The following is a 13,229-nucleotide window of genomic DNA, read 5'->3' as shown; positions in this document are numbered from 1 at the left end:
TGTTATCCCACTGTAAATGCAAAATAAAGTAAAAAAAAAACATCGTTGACAATATAAGAATAGCCAGATCGGCTACATAATATTGTAATGTTAAAAATGAATAGAACAATGGTAAACTTAAATACCTTTTCAAAATAAGTCGCGTGAGAATTAATACGTGAAAACTGATGTTACGATAAATCGTAGAATCGGTAAAGATTTTAATAGATAATAAAATTATTAATCTGTATGTGTTAACTCGTTAAATACATTCCCTGCGCAATACCTTTGCTGAATAAAATAAAGGTTGTATAGTTCTTTTTTTTTTTTTTTTTTGCATAAATGCAGAATTTCCATGAAAGCCTAGTAACGGAATATCCGTATACGATGCAAGTTATTCCTTACCCGTTTAAACAGCTTTAAAATCATGGGACAAAAGAAAAAACGAACATCCATTGTTCGTCTGAAAATGATAAAATTATCGCGAAGATGGTAGTCATGAAAAATGATACGCATGCAAACTCGAAGTACCCGAGCGTCGTCACAACAATGCATTTATCAACAGCTTCAACGGGTTATAACCGCTTATTAAGACGAGTAGCTGCTGATGCGACTGTTTTATTTATAATATACATCTCGAGTGGTCACCGGTCAAGTGCCTTACCATTTTGCCACGAACGCACGCCCATTGCTGTGCTGCGAGTGTATGGTTGCATAGTGAGAGACAGCCATCTCGTGGTTTTCCCGACCCATACGCGTCTTTTCCCTTCGATAGGAAGGTGGGATGAACGACGCTGGGCTTGGCGAGGCTCGCGAGGACTCGAGGCCAAATACGGTTAATCTTTTAATGGCACTGCCTACGACTCGACGGCCACCACCTTGGAAGTCGACGACGATGATTCACAGCCCGACCCGTCCGCAGTACCTCGTTGTTCGGTGCCGACATCTCGCAGCGCCGTACGCATAACAAACGCGCGCGATCTCTTCCTTCTCAGCCGCAGGTAAAGAAACTCCCTGCAGCGAGACGCTCACGGTGCCTCAAATGTTCGAGGAAAGGCGTCGAGGAGGTCTTCCTCGGGTCGAGCAGACCCACTACTTAACATGCGAATGCCAAATTGCCAATTAAATGCAATGGTTGCCTTTATGGTTAATCGGGGTTTGCTCTAGCAGGTGGTCGTGGCATCGCTGCATTTTAATAACGTTTTTTCGCTGAGCTCTGGAATGCAGATACTTCGCGGTACAAAAGGTGCAAGAACGACGCATCGGCCGAGATTGCGGATCCACGAGTTATTTGGAATTCTCTGGAAAACTTGTGGCAAATTTCGGAATTCTATTGTACGATTATATTATTACGAATATTATACAATATCAAGCTTAGGTATTGTTTTATTGTTATATTATTTGGATATTAAGACTCCTTATTATTATTATTATTATTATTATTATTATTATTATTATTATTATTATTATTATTATTATTATTATTATTATTATTATTATTATTATAAGGATTATAATGGGCTGGTGGTATGAGATTGTGCTATTGACAGTGACGATAATTGTCGTAAGATTGAAAATTATATCATCCTTAAATTTCAATTAAATTCATAGCTGAGTTGCAAGCAGGCTCAAGTTCTATTTTATTAAACAATCAATAATTGACCTTGAAACCATTTATTATTTACTTTAATCTACAAATACAGAACGTAAGATACCCAATAATTGTGTACTATTCAAGACGTAGGAATAAATGCATTTCAAATAAGATGTCAGTTCACATAATGCAATTGTTTTCCTTTAATATGCTTCGATACGTTTTCTTTTTCTTTTTAATAATCCAATGGCTTATTATTATACATAATATAATGGAATACGTTTCCTGCTACATTTGCCAATTAAAATAGACATTATTGTATATTTATACAATTTATATGATATTTCAAGCTGCGGTATAATGTATTAATAATATATTCAGAGTGCTTCACGTTACTTCCATTAAAGAGTATAAATGATTGTAATTGCATGTAAAAAGATTAATTCAATTTTTAAAACGCTAGTTTGATATCATACTCGATAATAAAAATAGAATAAAATCAGAAAAAAATTCTTCGGAGAAGTAAATAATATTATTGTACACTGTATGTATTTGAATAATTTCAACCAACATACGGTTTATCGAATGTAGCTTTATTACATTTCTCGTTTAATTCACGAAAGAAGCTTTATTATACAAGACTCAAATTCAGTGAATCAAGTACAATTATTTATATAAATATAAATGGAATGTTTTCTAGTTAAAAAATTCAACAAATACATATAAATATTTGAGAGAAGAAAAAAAGATGAGAGAATATATAAATTTCGTAATATTATTGTAAAAAGTTAAATTATGTTAATTATGTAAAGTTTCAGCTTGACTAATAATCACTGTTGCGTTAAGCAGTTTTCGAAGTAAAATATCTTATTTACAAAAAAGCGCATTTAAAATTTTAGTATTATGCGCAATGTAGTATGCATTGTTCTGCTTGGACGGATGTAACTGCGTTGCTTCTTTGAATTTTTACATTCAACAGGTTCTAAAAAAATTCTTCAAATAATGCGCATTACGGAAATATAATACCATTGCATTTAGTTAAAGAATCGATTATTTTTTGTTCGACTACTCGTTTAATGCTACGGTATGTCATTCGTGTCAATCGATATATTTCTATAATAAAAATTATTTTTAAGCTCGAGTCTTCTAATCGGCTCGAAGATACAATCTATTTATTATCAATAATAAAAATACATAGGAAATTAACCATTAACTTTTATTAAAAATCACATTCACGTTCTATTGCTTTCCAAAAATTCACAAATTTAATTACAATCCATTGATTATCGACGTATTAGAAATTGTTATCATGAAATCTTAAATATTTGCTGAAGCAGTCAAACAATACATGATAATAGCCAATTGGAAGTTTATTGTATCTTTTTAGTGATTAGTTACTAGTGCGCTAATTGAGGTCAATGATATTTAACTTTCATCAATTATTGATGCTTCTTCGCAAAACTGATTTGCGCTGCTATTTTACAATTATGATACAGCAAAAGCTCAATTAATGGATTCTCGAGACTTCATATTCAGATAATATTCTTGCGAACCTTTTGTTCGAGATAGAAGTAAAAAAAAAAAAAAAAAAAAAATTAAAATAAATGTAGTACAAAGGAATGAAAAATTCACCAACGCTTTGAAAATTCACTGTTTAAGCTTTAAGAAGAAAAAATTCACAGTAGTTAAAAAATTATTGCGCAGCACTTTTAACACACCTTAAATAGTTCAAGCTCCGAGTGTAACAAGCATCTGTGAAAAGTATTACGAATAAAAGGAACAATCAGATTTTTCTCGTAAAATGATTGTACAATAATGATGAGCATTTTGCGCTCAAAGGCTTCTTAAATTTCTTCAATATTTCCATTTAGGTAAATAATACATTAGCAAGTAAGTCGGATAGAGTTTTTCAACAGAAAATAGCGTACAGTTTCTTTTACTCACATGTGCAATCACATGCAAAGATGAATGTTGTAAGACTCGTGCTTTGTATTGTATTTTACTTCTTAGAAATCTGTCACTTGTCATATGCAATTATTGAAAGATATTGGCGGAGTAAGAAAGAAAACTGAGATAATTGTGGATTTAGAGAATAAATTATTATTATTATTTTTATTATTATTATTATTATTATTATTATTATTATCTATTATTAAGATATAAAGACGGTAAAAATAGATTGTCAAAGACTTTCACTCATTGAGTATTAATTCATTTTGTCAAATTTTTCCTATTTTTAATTCTTTTGAAAAATGTATTTTAAGCTCATTTGTCAAAGAATAAGTTATATATTGATTGTTTTTTTTCTCTTCAAATTAATATTATTCCAATTTTTTAATTATCAATATATGTATGTATATGAATTTGTGCATATGAATATAAATACAAATATAAACACAAAATAAATAATTATATGTATAAACATATATGTAGAAGCAATTATATAGTAATCAAAATACTAATAAAATGTGATGCATTTCAAATGAGAGTCGGAGAGTCAGAAAAACATTACATTATCAGAGAATAGATAAATTGTTATTTTCAAAAGGCTCTCAATAATTTTCCTATGAAAGAGAGAGAGAGAGAGAGAGAGAGAGAGAGAGAGCGAAATAACATGGATACTTAACATTAATTCTATTCTGCAGTAACATTAATGTATAATTGGTAAGAACAAATTATGTATGCATTAGAACAGTCCCATTCATGTATTTGCAAAATCCTCATTTTCATTTACAATGCCAAGCCCATATTACACGGATATGAGATATATGATAATATATGAGATATGAAATAATGGGAGAATACATACTTTGGAGAAAAAAGTGGCGGCAAAAAATAGTGTAGAGTATTGGATAAAAGGGTCGGGAAAACGAAGCACGAGGCCTCGCACGCATGATCGATGGCATAATAATCAGTGCTTGGCTCGATAAGATAACCTATAATTAAAGTGGCCGCTCTTAGGCTAATGAGCAAAAGGTACCTGAGTATCGGCTCGGGATAGTCTCGCTCCTCTGGTGTGCTCAGGAAGCCCGGCGCGTCATTGACCGCGGACGAGGTGGAGCCGCGGGGTGACCTCGGGCCACCCTCCGGTTCTCCGATCAGGACCTCGGGGAGCTCCTGGCGCGAACCTCGCAACCCCGGATACCGCCATCCTGGAGCGCCGCCTGCACCTGAAATATATAGCCTTGAGTTATGTCGGTCGTATGACTTGTTATCTTCTTGTATTATTGCCAGGTGGTAAGAGGGTACTATACGTTTGGATTTATCGGGATATTTTGGATGATTTACGTCCTTGACCTGCACCATTCTATTTCCGCCCGAAGCTTTAAAATATCAGTTAAACTAGTAGTCCACTATTTGCGCTCCTTTCTTTATTGTAGCCTACATCATTCGCGAATGCGACTCGAGCCGCGCGCCTATATTGATAGAATAACGGACGGGGCGGGGCGGGGCGGGACGGGGGGGGGTGTTTAAAAAAATAACTGAGATATGAAGATACTTTGAGTCAAGTCAGTTTTTGTAATCAATGTTGGCCGTATCAATGCTGTTATTTTGTATGTGAGACGAGCATCTGAATAATTTATTAAATATAAAAGCTCAACGCGTGTCCGTAATTATTATATTATGTTATGGATTAAATTCATTTATATAACGACAATATGGCAATTACATGTTAACATTAACGAGCACTTGCAAATTGGCCATACATTTCATTTTCGTTATATTTTATATACACATGTTGAATTATTATTGCTTTCTCTTTATACTCTTAAATGAGCAATTATATAATACTCACAATTATTTCAATTCACTACTTATTCTACAAAAATTATGTATTTTGTCACTCCAAATTTTAAGAGGAAAAATTAAGCATAAAGAGATTTTTATTCTAAGAGTTTAAACATTATTATACTAATATTTATGTCTAAAATATAAAATAATTCATATTATTAATTCTTGTTTACTTTACCTTAAAGCTAACTTCAATTTATTTGATCGATACTTAAAGCATTAATGGCAAATATTTCTGGACTTGAGCTACTGTTAATGAATTTTAATGGATATAAATATTTGCTTGAATAATTTCCAAATAATTTATTATATATTCTATCGATGTAATTATTAATAGCTTTAGCGTCACGTTCTGATAGTTTATAATTTGAAGAGGACAACCATATTTCGGTTTCAAGTAGAATGATTGCTCGCGTTGTCCTTTTAATGCAACAATATATTAGTTTTTCTTTTCTAAAATTACAGAGATTAGATTCGTTTCACAAAGGATAATTATTATTTTCGTTTAGAGTAATACTGTAATAAATCTTTTAATTACATAATTTAATTATATTTGACTATACTTTCAATGAAAAATTCATAATACATAAACAATTCTTTTCATTGATTTATTAAGATACACTTATATATATATATATATATATATATATATATATATATATAGCCGGGTGATGTGATGATAATCTTTTAATTTGAGTTGTACAGCATAATTTAAATTTTCGTTAAATAATCATAATAAGAGTTTGGTACGGTATACAAAAGTTTGAAAATATCTTCTCTGGAATAGACGGGAAACTATTTTATCAATAAAACTCGCATAGTCTTATTTTTTTTAATTCTCCCCATAAGCATTGAATTCAGATGCATATTTCAAATATACGATTGACCCAAAATAAAATTGTCCTCTCATTCGGAAACATAAATTACTACATTTTTACGTTGAAAACTTTGATATTTTCATGGCAGGAGATTATACATACTTGTTAAATGATTAAATGTAAGAAAATAAAATAACCAAATAAAGATGTATATATAGAAATTTGCTTTTCAATCACTTTTATGAATAAGTAGCAACATATTTTTGGTTTTAAATTTTATTTAATCATCAAAATCTTACGTTTTAATCAGATAATCTCTTTGAATAAAAATAGAGTTCTTGACAAATTTTTCTTCTAAATTGCGTAGACCTACCTAAGAAAAAAAAAAAAGAAAAAGAAAAGAAAAAAGAAAAAAAAATAGTCAATTAAATGCTATTGTCATAAAATTCAGGGCCTTCTATTCTCGTCATTATATAAATGATCGTACAATAGTTAATGGAAATCAAAATTTAAAAGCGTTACGAACCAGAAGATCCGCGTCCTCGGTACAGCTCTGCTGTTTCTCTAGGGCCGTCCGTTGCTCCTGAGAGTCCTTATTGATGCCTTTCGGGATCGCACCGTTGCTTAGTTTCGCTGGGTATACATTTGTTGTTGGACCTGACTCTCTGTGAAAAGCCGGAAAAGCAAAATTGCCCTACTTAATGTTTAACTTGACCGTGCACGGGGATAAAAGATTGACACAAAGGGTGACAAGTATCATGAATAAATTCATTGCACTGGTGTTTGTTCTCTAAAGACTTATTCATATTATGAATGTAGAGTTTTATGCAGTGGCAATGCTTACTATAGGGTTTAAAAATTTTTCATTTATTTGTAAGAGGAATGGATGATAGTGACATTTAAATATTAATAACAGGGGCTCTTAATTTTTTAAACTATAAGCTACGCGAAGGTATAATTTCTTTAACTAGAATTTCATGAAAAAGCATAAATAAATTAAGGCGAAAAAAAATTGAAAATATAATTTATAATCAATAGGTGTATTTTAAGGACGATGCTCTGGTAAAATGAAATAACAATGCGTAAAGTTGAAAATAAAATTGATAGGTATTTTGATCTGTTACTTTAATCAACATCCGAATGACAATTAAAACATTTGTATTTTCCATGTTTATTTAGTGTTCTGAATGTAGTATTATTATAAATAAAATTTCCAATTGATAGACTTCGCTTTAATCGATATACTGAAAATTATAATTTCAATTATTCAAATATAAAGGCGAAAAAGGCCATCGCGGCTTTAAATAAAGTGGAAATCTAAATATAAAAATGACTGGCAAAATGCAATTTTAAATTTTAATTTCAAAGCTCAAATATCTGCCTCTACAATAGCAAATTAATGCTAATAAAATAATATTAGTATTACAACAATAATATTACAGGAATAAACATAAAATATGTTATCGCGAGAGTGAGCTTGAAACGTTAACCTAACATTCACAATGATATGGAATGAAAAGGTGTCGTAAAGACTTATCTCAATTACCTTAATTACCGTTGAAAATTGAGACCGTCCAATAAAACAAGTGCTAATGAATTATAAATAAAGTTACGACTATTATTCGTAGGATGTTCTTTCGTTAAAATTTTCTTAAATGCAATAACGTTGAGTGAACTTTTACAGGCAATCTTCGCACAGGTTAAAAGAAAAATTTGAATATTAGCAATGAACAAAACGGGAAGGACTACTTATTGCACGCGCCACGAGAACGTAAAAGAAGAAATTACGAAAAGGAAATATTCTCCTCTAACTATCGTTTCTTCCTAATGCACAGTGTAAATGTCCAGCAGTGCTCGAGCAAAACGCGCCGTAAAATAACGAAATGTACAGATATTGTGCGTAAGTGTCGGTTAATGATTATACGCTGAATGAAGAACGTAGCGAATTCTCATGGGCTCGAGTAGGTTCGATTGGAAAGAAGCGCCGGAGAAAGAAGAGACAGACAAGATAAAGCCCGCGATTGCTGATGGGGAAAGGGACAGAAAAGGTGGAAGTACTTGGTGGACGTTCGGCTGATCGGGCTGTTTCGTCGTTCCCGTATGACCTTGGCCGTGCGAGACTCCTCGAGACCAGGATGCCGTCAAAGCGTCCCAGCAACCGCGACCGGAGACGCGGCATTTCGCTAGGGATTTTCTGGGTTACGTTGCTCTTTGAGCGTTAATTTTCTCGACCGCGAATACGTTCGGAGCGCCCGTGCGAAAAACCTTCCCTCTTAACTCGTAAATGAAAAGTGATCGTATATTTTTATCCGAATGGGCGGTTACGTTGATACTTCGTTTGAGTTTATTTTCCATTTAAGGATTAATTGTTTTTAATTTCTGAAAAACAAAAACCTTTAATCAAGGTATTTGTAAATCTGTATGCCGAGAGTGTGAAGTTGGATTCACAAATCTAGATAGATGCGAATGTTTAACAATAGCGTTTCATTATTCGCTCAATGTATTTATGAAACATATCGAGTTTGTTTATTGAAAATAATGCAATTGATCGTTTATTTTGTTTAATAATGGATCTGTAAAATATTAATGGAATACGAAATGGTATGAAAAATTTATGACATTTTTTTAATAAACCAATTATGATTTACTTCTTCAATTGAAATATTGAAAATTAAATTCCATAAAAGCACAGAGTAATTAAAATTATAAATGAAATTCATGAAATTGATTGGAAATATTCGGATTATTCCGTATAGTGAAATATTTTTTCCTACCCGTAGGACATATGCATTTTAGGAATTTCGAAACGCTGTAATATTAAACAACGATTTATAAAATTCATCAAAGCCATTTGCGTAAGTACTACATTAAACAATAATGTAAAACATAATTATAGTGATTAATAATCGATTATATGTCATCTGATTTTTCTCTATCCTATACTGATAATTCATGAGCAGGCAATAGTTGTTTTTAATCACTTTGGCTTATTAAACTAACAAATAATTTTCTTTTTTGCACTGCTTAGGCAATTTCAAGTACATAAAATGCAGATTTTAATTCATAAATACATTTTGAACATAATATATGAGTAATTGTTACTTGAGATTTTTACAAATATACATCATGAAACCTTGAATTATATAATTTAATGTGAAAAGATTTAGTGTAAATATAATTGTACAAATACAGAAGTTGGAACTGCTAATGAGATATGATAGGTGTAAGAAAAGAAAATGGTACTTGTACTTGAAACATTGTTCCCATAAGAGAAAATTATTAAGTACATAAATGAAATATACTGATATCAAATACTAACCTTGTAATTATTTATTATTTTATTTATTTATTTATTTATTTATTTATTTATTTATTTTTTTTTTTTGAGCATTCAATTAGTTGTTCGTTAATCATATTACCGGCAATGCGTTTAATTTTTTTCATAACAGACTTAAGATCCATATATATCTGCAATGAACAACTTTAAGGTTAGCAACAATGTACCCGAGTAATGTAATAGGCAATACAACCACAAGCATTTATTATGAAATGCCTTTTATTGCAAGTGTTACACATCATGGATGTGTCATGTTGTTCACGACTTCACTACTCTACTCACAGCTAATTTAATTTCAATTTTCTACATTTATAAAGACAGAAAATCATTTCTCTATGAAGTTTTATCTTTTCTACAACATGATGTTTCACGCGTATTCATTGGAGAACAAAAATTAGCGTAAAATAAAATGATGAAAGTTATTAAAAATTAATATTTAGGCTTTGCCTTAATTTTGCATTTGACTTGTTTCAATTTTTTTTTCTCAACTTTTTTCAATTAAAGTGTTAACAATCAAAAGATTATTTAAATTTAATTATTAAAGATGAGCTTCAATAATACTGAGCAATAATTTTCTTTTTATATAAAACAAAATATTCGACATAATTATAATTATCGTTGGAATTTTATTATGTGAAAATAAAAAAAAAAATTCATTTCCAAAAATAATAAGGAGGTAAAGCGACAATGACACTAAAGTGTTTAAATGTAAAAGTAGACACTCTTTATGTATATATATATATATATATATATATATATATATATATATATATAATAATTTATATTAATGTCAAAATGAATAAATTAATACACTGATTACTCATTAGCATTATATGAAAAAGTACTTTTTATGGGCATAATATTACTGCCGAACGAATTTAGAAAAAAATTGAATTGCGCAATAGAGAAATCCTTACTTGTCGGAAAGTGTCACCGTGATTTGGCTGCTCGTCGCATCTTTGTCGGTGGGCTCGTCGCTCGTTGAAGCGGCTCCACCTTCGGTTATCTGAAAAGATCGGAGTTTCTTTATTCGACGCTACTCCATTGCCATGGAAAAATCAATTTTCCGTAAGAAAATCCTATAAAAATTTCTGTGCCCCGTTTCTTCTTAGTTTTTTGTTGATGCGCGTTCGTGTATTATAATGCGTGTTGCTGCACGTTTGTGTATTTGGATGCCAGTTAGTGCGTGCGCGATCGCGCGTACGCTCGCGAGCGCGCGTGTGTGTGTGTGCGTTCGCGCAAGCGCGCATCCACAAGCTGACACGAAAATAGACTTTCAAAGAAGGACTTAGCGGTACTACCTCGGAGTGAGTTCCGACAGTTATTCTGAATAAATAAATCGCTTTTCCGTATTCTAATATTTCAAAAGTGTCAAGCTTTAAATATTCGTTTAGAATGTTTCGACGGGTAATTTTTTATTTATGAAACGCAACGCCATTTCTTTTGATTTTAGTCTCGTCCGTTTTTCGGTTACCCTATGTAATGCAATCGCTACATAATACTTTATCACATTATAGTTTGTAATTTACCACAGGCTTGGGCTTAATAAATAACGCATTTGCATAATACGCGTAGAGCCCCAAAATTGTTTGTTAAGAATATGCAAATAGTAAGGCAAAGAATAATGCAGTAAAAACAAAGTGTTATCACGTAATAAGGAAAAAGCGTACGAACGAAACGGTAGATTAATCGCAATTGACGATCTATTATTGCATAACGAATGAAAAAGGAAAAGGAATGGAAGGAGAATCTAATATTGGCGGAAATTTATATCAGCTGCACAATCGCACATGGGTGTGTGCGCATATGCGCAGGTTGCATATTCGCGATGAAGAAGCTCATCGTACATTCGCAATCAAGGCCACACAATTCTCCTATTTTCTCCCCTTAGAGTTACTTTGCATTTTACATTTTCACTCGAGTGCGGTAAGCTGTCGTTGTTCAACTACTACTAGAATTTATGTGACGAAGACAAAAAAATAATGGGATTAATTTATACCGCAGAGCTGGGCTTTCTTTCTCAAGAACATGATTTGACGATAAATTAGTTTATATTCTTGCTGACCCTATTCTTAGTCAGTTAATGAATTATTTTTGTTATAAATAATGGTAACGTAACTAGTGGGATGCTTTGACGTATTATTAGAATAACAATATAGGGAGCATAAGTTATTACGATATAAATTGCTAATGTATGTAAATATATAATTAAGATTTGAGATTGAGCAATTTAGTTTCAATATCGCCGGGAACATACACAGACACTGTATAACTAAAAGAGAACATGAATTATTAAATATAGTTGGCTATAATAAAGTATGTACTATAATTAAGCTTAATAATTCAACAAATTAGAGGCAATAACTTTGAATGCTCATAGATTTGGAATATTTGAATAGATAAAACTAATTTGCCCGTGTGCTAGATTGATGTGCGTTAAAATTTGAAAACTCCAATTCCGTGGCGATCTTGCTTAGTGTTGAAAGTCTGGTACTTCCAAGATTCAATGTTTTCAGCTTAATCAGAATTCAAATACCAGAGACACATATTTCAGCCCTATGACCTTAGGGATTTTAAGCTTAATGTCCCAGGCTTCCAATACTGAGATAAGACGGCATCAGTTGGCACTATTTAATTTCAATTTGTGTAAGTCTTTTTCACAACCAAATACATCCTGTATTTTTCTGCGCATTAATTTTACGTCATTTTAATGCTCTTTTAACAACTGCATTTTCTTTATTAAGACAAAACTTAATACACAATGATAGTAAGTATGAATGAATGTCTCTTCATAATATATACATTTTGAAATTTACAAGTGCATAATTGAAAAGAACATAGGGAAAAAAATATATATATATATATATATATCTAAATTAGGATACCTAAGATATTAATTTCATACTGAGTCTAAAACTGTATTGTTGGCTTCCAAATGACAAAAACTTGCAAAATACATACATATACGCGAAGGAATACGAATTTTCTAAAAATAATATATAAAATAATATATGCATTTCCAGCTATTTTTAAGCCGATAAAAAATTCTCTTAAAGCATTTCACAAGATGATTCTGCAATAAAATTGTAATAATACTTTTACGAATATACAAACAATTGTAATGAAATTTTATTCTAACAAAATAAAATTTATTTTTTAAATAAAAATTTATTAAAATTTTGAATGACATTTTTTTTTTTTTTAATTACTTTAAAGACATTTTATGTTAAATTAAATATATCTCGCACTTACAATTACAGCTATAATTTTTTTGCATTTAAAAATTTTATTATTAGTGAAAAAATAACATCATTTAAAAAGAGATAAATTTACCAGGAAAATAATTTAAATATCACTTTACGGAAATGCTTAGATATTACAAATTGCCTCGTTTCAGTCAACCTATTAAAAATTAAATTAATTTTTTAAGATTATATTAATTATATAACAATACTTAGAGATGTACATATATATTAAATATTTTCAAATGTACGTGGCAAAGTATTGTTATATAATTATAAAACTGAATTTGTATGTTAATAAACTGAATGCATGTTAATAGATTTATATTTAGTTATTTTTATATAGTTTATATTTTAATACAACGAATGATTTCGAAAAGACAGTTTATTATCAATGTAGTAGAGAAATTATATTTGTATATTTTTGCTTTTATATATTTTGATGTAAGACTGGTATATCTATTAAT

General features: G+C 30.8%; 1 protein-coding gene across 1 annotated transcript in view; it reads right to left on the bottom strand.

Moving 5' to 3' along the window:
• Nucleotides 1–13,229, bottom strand: part of LOC105363318 (uncharacterized) — a 165,605-nt gene that overhangs the window by 92,886 nt on the left and 59,490 nt on the right. Inside the window, exons 6-9 of the mRNA XM_011500986.1 lie at nt 10,438–10,526; nt 6,710–6,848; nt 4,710–4,743; nt 4,554–4,677 (exon numbers count right to left, since the gene is read on the bottom strand). Of these exons, the coding sequence (XP_011499288.1) occupies nt 4,554–4,677; nt 4,710–4,743; nt 6,710–6,848; nt 10,438–10,526 (386 nt within the window). The remainder of the gene's footprint in view (nt 1–4,553; nt 4,678–4,709; nt 4,744–6,709; nt 6,849–10,437; nt 10,527–13,229) is intronic.

This window comes from Ceratosolen solmsi, unplaced genomic scaffold (genome assembly GCF_000503995.2).
Source record: "Ceratosolen solmsi marchali unplaced genomic scaffold, CerSol_1.0 scaffold27, whole genome shotgun sequence".
NCBI lineage: Eukaryota > Metazoa > Arthropoda > Insecta > Hymenoptera > Agaonidae > Ceratosolen > Ceratosolen solmsi.
This window is presented reverse-complemented; position numbering and strand designations above follow the sequence as displayed.